The sequence below is a fragment of the Canis lupus genome, chromosome 31, assembly GCF_003254725.2.
Source record: "Canis lupus dingo isolate Sandy chromosome 31, ASM325472v2, whole genome shotgun sequence".
Lineage (NCBI taxonomy): Eukaryota > Metazoa > Chordata > Mammalia > Carnivora > Canidae > Canis > Canis lupus.
Window position 1 is genome coordinate 6379705 of NC_064273.1, and position 11342 is coordinate 6391046.

The 11342-nt window shown below is 38.5% G+C and overlaps 1 protein-coding gene across 1 annotated transcript in view; it reads left to right on the forward strand.

Annotated features, from left to right (window-relative positions):
• Nucleotides 1-4053, forward strand: part of GBE1 (1,4-alpha-glucan branching enzyme 1) — a 268030-nt gene extending 263977 nt beyond the window's left edge. Inside the window, 1 exon segment of the mRNA XM_025449943.3 lies at nucleotides 1408-4053. Within this exon segment, the coding sequence (XP_025305728.2) occupies nucleotides 1408-1464 (57 nt within the window). The 3' untranslated portion in view covers nucleotides 1465-4053.
• The last annotated feature ends 7289 nt before the right edge of the window (nucleotides 4054-11342 follow it).

An 11342-nucleotide genomic window follows, 5' to 3' on the forward strand; every position in this document is an offset into this window, starting at 1 on the left:
AGAGGGAGAAGCAGGTTCCCCACAGGGAGCCTGATGTGGGACGCCACCCCTGGACCTGGGATCTCGCCCTTAGTGGAAGGCAGACGCTCATCCACTGAGCCGTGGGTGTCCCTGTTTTGGCTATTTGTTAATAGTAAACATGTTGTATGTAAAATAGGACATAAATATCAAGCAGTTCAGATCACTTCTCAATTTTATAAGAAACTTTTTCATATATAAGTAAGTATATTAAAGAATATCTTATGATATATGCATTTATTGGTCCCACTTTATTCTTTTAGTTAGTCATCATTGGCACCTACTTTGCCCACTGGCACCTGCTAAGAGTTAGAAATATGAAGACATAGGGCTTCTGCCCTTGTAAAGTTCATAGTCTGATGGGGAGAACCGATCATAAATGTGAAAAAATCACAATTGTTAGATGTTCAGAAAGAAATTACAATGCCCTTTAACTGGAGAACTCGGATTCAACTCTTGTCTCTGCCACTTACCAAGTGTGTGACACTGGGAAAACTATTTAGCTGCCCCATGCCTCCATTTCCTCATCTGAAAAACGGAGGTGATAGCAGTACTGCCTCCTAGGGCTGTTGTAAGGATTGAATGAACTAGGACTTAAAAGAAAAAGACACATAGACTAATGTCGCGTGTGTCCCAAACAAGTACTGAGCAACTGTTAGCTGCTGTCATCGTTTGGCATCCTCACGTTACAGAAGGGAACTCTGGGACCCGGGAGGCAAAGCAACATAGCCATGGTGACCCAGATTAAAAAAAGAAGGAAAATATAAAAATAAAAATGAAAAAGGAGGAGGAGGAGGAAGCAAACAAAAATGGACTAATAGCAAACGAAGTGAAGAAACTGTCTAGCGTTGTCAAGGGACAACAGCTCTGTGGAGCTGAAACTTTTTAAAATGCAAGAGCTAAGGGGCTAGCACAGCAAAGAGCATTCGGAGCAGAGACCAGAGTTGGGAAGATGTGCCGGGTTTAGGGAGCGAGGGGTGAGGGGAGAGGAGGAGATGCGTCCCCCACCTCGAGCCAGGATGGGAGACGGGTTCTGGGACAGAGCTGAGCCGGACCGCAGGGTGGGTGGGTATGAGGGGGTGCCCCCGTCGCAGGCTGCGGGGGGACGGGTAACACTGCGGAGCCCTCTGGGGGGTGAGGGGGTGGAGGTGAGGGGTGCTCCTCCGCAGGCTGGGGTGGTGGGGGGGACACTGCAGAGCCCTCTAGGGTGACTGCCTCCAAAGAGACTCAGGTGGACGCCAGGATCGTAAAGATGCCTCCTGGGAGCCCCAAGACTCCTAAAGAACCCGTAACCTGAAGCAAATGTGAGACTGCATCTTGTCCTTTTGACATAACGTTGTCGTGTCCGGTATTTCTTCCTATTGCACTGACATGATTGTGTTCACTTAGGTGTACATTCCGAGCCGAGTGGGCCTCATCCTGCAGAATGTGGATATGCCCAACTGAACCCACGGGATTTCAGCTTCCAGGAAAATGTGCGCTTGTTTTCGTCTTCTCATTGTCACAGAGCTTCTAGTGTGCAAGCTTTTCAAAATACAGTTGTCTAGACGAAACGTCAGATGTCTGAAATTTAATATTGGTTTATGCAAATGAATGTCACATTTTGCTTTAAGAAGTGCAGGGGGGAATAGTTTTTGAAATTTCAAGGAAGCTAGACTGTATTTTCCAGGCATCTGAGCAGCTACGATTCCCAAATGAAGTATTATATGTAATGTCTTTAAACAACTTTACTTTCTAGGTCGATATATGATACTTAAAGTTCAAATTTGAATCATGTGTCATGTATGATAATTACTGTTGAATGTACACAGTACTTTTTAAAGATGAACATTTCATGACTTTATTTGTTCTAAGTATATCTTGGTTTAAAATACAAAGCACCAAGGTTGCTACTATGTTTTTTTTTTTTCCAAATTGTGTTTAGAAATACTGTAATAAATATGTAGTAATAATATAAAAAGAATTGGATCAAAGATAATATAAAGTCATTATAAACTCATCCATGCTTCATTTTGCATAAGTTTTGTCTTGTGATCTCTGCTTCACTTAGTATCTTGGTGGATGCTGATATGTCCGTCATTCTGAAGACCTGAATTAGTAATTGTAACATTTCAGAAAATGTCTTTTACTTTGGATCAATTAAAAAAAATGCAGAATTGCCTTTGCTAATGTTTACTTAGCTGTACTACCGCAGGGATGGATTTGGAATGAATGTTAAAATGCTTATCTTAACTCTGATACCTTCCCCACATATATGCACACCTGCCCAATGGACTAGGCATTGGGATTAATAATGTTTTCTTTAGGTACCATTTTGTAATGTAAAATCATACTAATTCAGATATCCAAGCTACCCTGCAGCTGTAAACCTGAGCACTTGTAGAAGTTGAATTTACTATCTCAACTCAGTGGGATACTCAATCATGAAATTGCTAGTCAAGTCATTAAATAGAAGGCTACACAGGTCTAAAATCATTGATACATAATTCATTCATAACTGAAAAATTATGATGCATTTATAAGACAAAGTGTCTGTCACATTTTTAAAGATCTTATTTTCCCTTTACAATAATACATTAATAATGACTGCTCCTTTTTTTGCTTTTAGCCTGATTATTCGTGACTAATGAACAGTACTTGGAAGTCTGTCTATTAAAAACTTATACAGTACTAGAAAAGATTAGTAAAAGAGACTTCTGTAGCTAAACCTACCATATATTTACCATTTTTCTTATAACTTAGGTCTGAAACATGTTGTTTGCTATAACTTCAAAGTAGAATAATAGTTTGATTTCCTGAAAGAATCAGTGATGCCAGCTGAGGATTATATATCCTAGGAAGCATTGCCGAAAGCCTCTGTGTTGCTTTGCCTGTTACAGGAATGTTATGAATATGTTAGCACTGCCATGATCTGTGTACATTATACCCATTATTGATAACAGTACAATGTACAACCAAGATGTTTTGTGTCCTAGTTTATAATTTCTTACTTTTGCATATCTTTTGTTTGAAGAGACTGGGAGTTTTCTATCACAGCTCCTTGAAAATAACAAGAAGTTGCTTCACACCTTGAGCCCATTTTCATTCCCTTGTGACCTCTGCGGCAAAATCAAAAAGACCAGAAAAAGTATAATGCTATGTTTTCATTATATTGATTGACTTTACTAATATGAGTTTTAGACTTTATTGGTCTAAAGTTCAAATTTAATAATGTAATCTAAGTTGCCTTTGTCAAATGCTCCCCCCCCACACAAAAAAAGAACAATAAAAAGATGTCGCGAGGTAGAAACTATAATACATGCAAACGAAATAGTAAGAGTTCAAAATAGAATGTAGTTTTGTTGTTAGTGTTTTTCCTATCAGAGCAGACAGCCTTTTTAGAACATTCTAATAATATTATATGGCATTTCTCTATACGGGTCTTCATTTTTGTATCAAAAACTTTCTCATCATGTACTCTAGTGAGAAGTTCTGTGTTTTTACTGGTGAAACATTTTCAACAATCACCACAGAGAGATACAAAATTTTACTCTCTATGCCTTATAATTTTTTTTGTCCTCTAATATGATTATCACTCACACCAAAACTGAGAGTCCTCTTTGTTGACTGTTTTAGAGCAAATATTTTTACCATTCTGCTCCTGTATGTTCTAGAAAACATATGATTACAGATATCTTTCCATTGTTTTTTAATATCAGTGAATGGCTAGTAATTACTCTTTTATCCAAAATAGAATTTACCCCTAATGCCAATGATGTTGAATGTTTTAACAGTAGCTCTTGTGGAAAATACCAGTCTTTAATAATCAAAAACTGAACTGTAAACATTTTCCCTAGAATGTTTCCCACTTGATATCACTTGAACTCTGAGGGTCAACTCCTTTCATATGATTTTTTCCTGTACATTTGATGTTTCTTACATTGTCCCATTCTTTGCTGATGCATTCATCTCTAACATAAAATGAGGGATTTAGCCACCATGTTCCTCAAGTTCAAAAAATAACCAGTGACAATAAATTGACTTTTCTTGAGGCAACTGTGAAAGAATGCATGTATTTTTTCCTCTTGACTCGAGCACTCCCCTTAGCAATATCGGTTCAACATTTGTCAACCATCAGGGTTACAGCCATTGCTATGCGGGATCATACAGGAGGTTGTCTGAATAAGGAGCCTATTCTTCAAATAATACAGAAGAGAATGCAGACAGATCTCGGGGAAGCGATGAAGGGTAATATGTTTTCCTCTCATGTTCAGCTGCGGCTTCAGGGCAAATATCTTTTCACTGTCTCTGGTCCTGCAGCCATTGAATCCTGTGATGAAAGCAACATAAAATAGGTTTCCTGTTGCTCTTCCTGTTTAGAGCAAGCCAAAGCAGATATACCTGATAGAAACCAAAACAGTAAAGCAGCTTTCTGACTGGCCTCACACCTCTGAGACGATTTATTTTTGCCTCTTTTGAGTCATATCCTGAACTGGGGTTCTTTAGAGTCTTGGGTTTCATTAATCTGTAGATTCCTTTTAGGGAAACAAGCCCTGAGCTAAGAACTTTGCTACGTAGAATATTTGATGAAAGAAAATAGAAATCTAAGCCTAGCAATGTCATGTCCTTTATTCAGCAGAGTTCATTTATCATTCACGATGCGTTAGAATTAAAATGTAGATAAATTTCCCCCACTAAAGCCAGCCTTCAGGAGGGAAAAAATCAAATGAACTCCCTACTAATTTTTTTGCTCTATTATCTTATTAATGGTGATTTGTAGAGAATTGCAGAGAAACATTCATACTTAAGGGCAGCATTTCTTAATTGGTAGTGTGAGAAATTAAGATACAGTAGCTCTAAGTGTTTTTGCCTTTCTGTAATTTAAAACATTACATCTGGATTTTAACTCTTGGCAAAAACTGTGTAGAGAATGTAATGTTTATTTACATGAAAAAATGTATTTTGTGATAGATATGCTTATGCTACAGGGCATGTCATTCAGAAGTTGGCTTATGATCTACAGTTTTTCTTGTGATTTGTGCCAGACCAGAGAGAGCTATTTGGCCCTCACATATTCTGGATAGACCACTTCACCTAGAAGCCTGCACTGTATTTTACAAGAGCCATGCGATACAATGGTCAGAAGGCCTGTGCTCCAGTTACAGCTCTTCCTTTCAGAGCCTCCTGTCAGAAAGCACTCACTGACTCTTAGTTCTTATCTAGGGCAATAAGACAAAGGGGAAAAAAACAACAACAACCATCGGTTTTATAAATGCTATTGTTTGATCAACAGCCAAATGAATGGTGAACATCTTTGAAGTCTGAAGTTCGATGTCAGGGACACACTACCTCACCATCACCTGCCTATCCTTCAAAGCTTCTGCACTGAGTTATCCGCCCTCCCCCAGGCAGGAATGTGTGGGCTGCTTTAAAGAGAAAGGCATTTTGCATTTCCTCCCCCAATGCAAGTGACCAAATGTCAATCCTCCTCCACCGCTGCTTTCCTTTGCTTATTTTAGCTTTCTCTCTGAGTGCACTGGGACATTCCAGTGAATTCCATTCCCCTGCAGCCAGTGTTCTGCCTCCTTAGTGGTCCATTACCCTCTGAACTTTGCACTTGCATAACTCAGCCTTGTGAATGGAAGTTCACAGCCCATTTCTGGTACCCAACAGGGCAAGGGAAAGTGTATATGCAATGAAATAGCCACAGGTGCCCTCCAGTGAGGGATGGCAACCACGTGCTAAAGGGGTCTGTGTTTCCTTCTTCCCCTTCTGCTCACACTACTAACAGAGGGAATTAATTGCAGAGGAAACTCTTAAGAATTGCACAAGAGAGCTTAGGTTAGAAACACTTTGGCCCATCATTTTTGGGATTGAAAGTCTGTACTCTCTCAGACATACGCATATTTATTACATAAATGTTTGCACAACTAAATAGTAATTTTTTCAAGAAGGGGGAGCTTGACCTGCAATTCCCACAGTTGTTTGCTACTTACAGTAAGACAATGCATAGCAGAAAACTAGCAAAAAAGCTACCACCCTAAATTATCTTACCACATGAGGATGTAAATTAGGTGACATGTCTTCAAACTGTTTGTGCATGCTTGCCTAAGGTCTTACAGGAAATAGTTGTAAATGCATGAATAAAGCGATCCAACCTATATATGTATTTATAACATATATATAGGGCTCCATGAATACATGCAGTCATACATGCAGAATTTGTAAGTAAACTGAAAACCCACAAAGTTTACTGATTCTAATATTTATCTTGAACTAATGAATTGTGTGATCTTTGTGTGATACTACGTAATGTAGGCTACTTTTCTGGTCATAATATGAACATCAAATCTAAACATGTGATTTTATTTGGATTTAAAGAAGTTTTCAAATCTTGGGATGAAATGCCGTAAGTATTTCAATCCCTTTAGAATTTGTCACTTCAGACTACTTGGCTATGAGTCTTTTATTTTTCTTCGAGAAAAAGAAGAGGAGGGGAATGAAATACCTTTATTACTTCTTTATGTATGTCCACTAGGGTTTCTTTTTAACTGAGTTTGTAATGTCACTTTCCATTCACTCCAGCAATATATATGGTGAAAAATACTACATGTAATTTCATTTCATAAATGCCTCTAGCTGCGTTGTCAACTATTGATTAAAACCAGTCATGTGATACAGAAGTCCCCCAAACATATGTACTTTCAATCCCCTCTATCACTCAGTTATATCAAAACTGCAGTAGAATGCCTAATTCTAGGGCACCTGGGTGGCTCAGCGGTTGAGCATCTGCCTTTGGCTCAGGGCGTGATCCCGGAGTCTTGGGATGGAGTCCCACATCAGGCTCCCCGCAGAGAGCCTGCTTCTCCCTCTGCCTATGTCTCTACCTCTCTCTGTGTGTGGCTCTCATGAATAAATAAAATCTTAAAAAAAAAAAGAAGAAGAATGCCTAATTCTGTAAAATATATATTAAGACATACCGTATTAGCTGTCATGTACTAAGTGCTTTCTTCTTACCCCATGCCCTGTGCTGGTACATTATACTTATCACTGAGTCTCTTAAACTCTGCAAAATGCTTATAATTACCCTTGCTTGCGTCAGTGCTGCTCCTCATCCTATTACCCTCTGCCATATTCCACAGCAGATCCTTGACAATGTCTAAATCAGGAGCCGAAATTTGGCTCCCATTTGTATTAGTTTGTCTTTGATTGGATTTGAATGTCTTTGACGAGGGAATGGGGGGACTTGTGAAATCACACTGGGGTGTGTAATGCCCCACACTCTGTTTGATGGTATTCAAGTTCCAGCAATTATTTTTGTCATGAATTGCATAAAAAAAAAAAGATAAAAAATCTGGGAACCCAGTTCCCAGATCCTGCTTTCTAATGCTCTTCTCCAATAAAAGGAACTAGGACTCCTTGCAGAGATGGCTGATTCTACAGCTACAGGGAATATACAAGATGAACCTGAGGTTTCTTGTAGTGCTAGAAAATGAAGAAGTGCCCCCAAATCAAAAGAACGGGAGCATGTCAAAGGGACACAGGAGCCAATTGAAAGGCACCCAACAGCTACACCTGAAACCATTTGAGCAACATAATACATAATACATAAATAATGTATTACTGCAAAAAGTATAAAATAAGTACCCGTGAGTTCATACTGATATAAATACTTGAATAAATAACTTAATGGGGGGGGGGGACAAATCTCCTGCACAGAAGAATGCTAAATAATTTGTACCCCTATAAAAGGGAGAGCTTGACTCTCCCTAACCTGAACCCCAACTCTCTCCCTTATGTGTGGGCTGCCCTTAGTGATCCCCTCCTCAAGACAAAGAAAGGAGAAAAATAAATCACAGTGGGAAAAGCTGAAAAACTACCTCAGCCAGGTGACTGTGGTTAGCATCATCAGTGAGTCATGTTGGTAGCATGTACTCCTGATACGATGTGATGAAGTGAGGAGAATGACAAAAATACAGTCCTCCAAACCTGTAACTCTAGTCTTACCATAAAAAAAATTATAAAAAATTTGGGGGCTAGTGTGTCTATCAATTATATATCAGGAGATTATGCATATAAGATTGTGTGTGTTAGATTTCATGTACGTGTGTGTATATCCCTGTGTATAATATGTACAACATATATAAAGAGTTTTATTTTGAGGAATTGGCTCCTATGATTATGGGTACTGACAAATCTGAAACCTTCAGGGCAGGCTGGAGAATTTGAAACTTGGACAAGAAATGATACTGTGGTCTTGAAACAGAGTTCTTTTCTGGGAAATCTCAGTTTTTGCTCTTAAGGTCATCAACTGATTGGATGAGGCCCCACCCACATAATCAAGTAATCTTTACTTAAAGTCAACCCTGAAGATGTTGAACATTTTATTAACAAAAATGACCAGGTGTCATAATTTAGCCAAGTTGATTTAATATAAGAGTAATCATCATAGAGATATCTCCCCAGGTAAGGAATGCCAAACAGGGTAGGTCTAAGAAACTCTCACAGTCCAGAGTTGGTTAAAGAAGTGTGACAACTAAATGCACTCTGATATCCAAAATGGGATTCTGAAGCAAAAGAAACATTGGGGAAAAAACTAGTGAAATTCAAATAAGAGGTAGCTTAGTTAATAGTGTATAATAAAATTATGTAAAAGAAGACAGATGCCTAAACAGACATGTCTTCTTTTACATAATTTTTATACACTATTATAAATTCTTATATAAATTCTTCTTTATAGTGGAAAGGTAGTGTTACAACAGATCACATCCAGTGTTCCCTGGGAGACAAACCAACACTGACAACACTGACAAGCGTAGGAGCCTAAAAACATGACTCTGAGGTGACAGAAATAGTGTTGGCCAATTGTCTTTTCACCATCTTCTTTCCTGACCAACAGATAAAGCAAAAGTCTAAAATCATGACTACGTGGAAGTAAATGTCTAAAACTTACGTCTTGTTGGTTGTTATTGGATTATTTCCTCTGAGACATTCTACTTTTTATATGGGTCATGCCCTCCAAGGGCACAAATAAAACATTATGAAACCAATACTCAGGATTCTTGGTAAAATGTCTTTCAGAAATAACTTGTTAGCAATGCTATAGGGAAAATCATTCATTTAGCTGGTTGGACATATAGCTTTCAACCATCTCTCTTAGAACAATATTTCATGTTAAGAAATAAAATGCTTATGAATGTCCTCCAAAAATTAAGAGCTTACTACAATCCTCAGGCTGGACAAAGTTAGGCTGAAATTACACATAAATCCTAAAAATCACTAGACAAATGAAAGTTTACTTTTCACTCATATCACATTTCAGTGCAGGACAGGTAACCCTCCATCTTGTAGCTATGCTATCTGGAATATGTGGCCTCCAGAGTCATAATAAAAGAAGAGAAAACTGAAGAATTGCAAAAACAAGACCAGGTTTGGAAATAGTTTGTGCTCCTTTTGTCCCACCTTGTTAGAATTGAGTTACGTTGTCCTGACCTAACTGCTGAGGAGTCAGGATCTTTCTGTGTCCAGGAAGGGGAAACAGTGTAATAAAAACATAGCATTGCATCTGCCAGAATTGTCAACTAAGTTTGGAAAATCTTACGTGCTTAGTTCTCCCTTACAGGTTTATAATGCAAATTAAATATTAAATACCCTGTGAATTTCTATAGTAAGGAAACTAGTTTAACATTGTTTCCCAAACTTTTTTTAACATTGTTTAGCTCGGTTCTTATCCTCAAGGAACATCAATAAATATCTTGAAAAAAAGCACTATGTTTGCTTAAGCCCCATTTGGATGCACTAACTTGAAGATACATAGCTCTCCTTTTTCTGTGCTTCAATGTACAACAATTCTTCTCAAAATCTGTGTGTGTGTGTGTGTGTGTGTGTGTGTTCACTTCCAAGTCAGCTTATCTAGGAGTCAATGTTACCATCAAAATCTTTTCTTGATCTCATAATTTAACCACTAGTGGACAATTTTATTTCCCTAGATTCAGAAATCTCCTGATTGGTAGGTATTTAATAGAATCCTCCAATACATCCTCTTATTGCACTTCACAGATACAATGTTGGTTTTGTGGCGGTGTTTTTTTTCCCCCCCAAATCGAAGGTTTGTAACAACCCTGAGTTGAGCAAATCTATCAGTGCAATTTTTCCAACGACAATTGCTTAATTCATGTCTGTAGCATTTTGGTACTTTTCACAATATTTCAAACTTTTTCATTATCATATTTGTGATGGTAATCTGTCATCAGTGGTCTTTGATGTTACTGCTGTAATTGTTTGGGGATGCCAAAAATTTGTTCGGAGATGCACCCCGAAAAGATGGTGAATTTAATAACTATTGTATGTGTTCTGACTGTTCCACTGACCTGCTGTTTCTCCGTTTCTCTTATTCTCCTTGGACCTCCCTATTCACTGAGACACAATTATACTGAAATTAGGCCAATTAATAACCCCACAATGGCTTCTAAGTGTTCAAGTGAAAGGAAGAGTCACATATCTCTCTAAGTCAAAAGCTAAAAATGACTAAGTTTAGTAAGGAAGCATATTGAAAGCTGAGATGGTCTAAAAGGTAAGCCTTGTGCACCAATTAGCCAAGTTGTGAATGCAGAGAAAAACTTCTAAAAGGAAATTAAAAGTGCTACTCCAAGGAACACATGAATGATAGATAAGAAAGCAAAAGAGCAATATTGCTAATAGGGAGAGTTTTTGTGGTCTGGATGGAAGATCATATCAGCCACAACATTTCCTTAAAGTCTAATCCAGAGCAAAGACCTAACTTTCTTGGAAGTGGCAGCAAGTTATCCAGAACATAAAGTGAAGATCATTATTGCAGGTGATTACACTAAACAACAGATTTTCAATGTAGATGGGACAGTCTTTTCTCACATACCTAGAGAAAAGTCAATGCCTGGTTTCAAAGCCTCAGAGGATAGGCTGACTTTCTTATCTGGGGGCTAAATGAAGCTGGTGACTTGAAGTTGAAGCCAGTGTTCATTTACCATCCTCCAAATCCTAGGACCCTTAAGAATTATGTTGAATCTGGGAATCCCTGGGTGGCTCAGTGGTTTAGCGCCTGCCTTCGGCCCAGGGCCTGGTCCTGGAGTCCTGGGATCGAGTCCCGCATCAGGCTCCTTGCATGGAGCCTGCTTCTCCCTCTGCCTGTGTCTCTGCCTCTCTCTCTCTCTCTCTCTCTCTCTCTCTGTCTCTCATGAATAAATAAATAAAATCCTTAAAAAAGAAAGAATTATACTAAATCTACTCTATCTGTGCTCTATAAATGGAACAGAAAGCCTGGATGACAGCACATCTCTTTACAACATGTTTTACTGAATGTTTTTAGC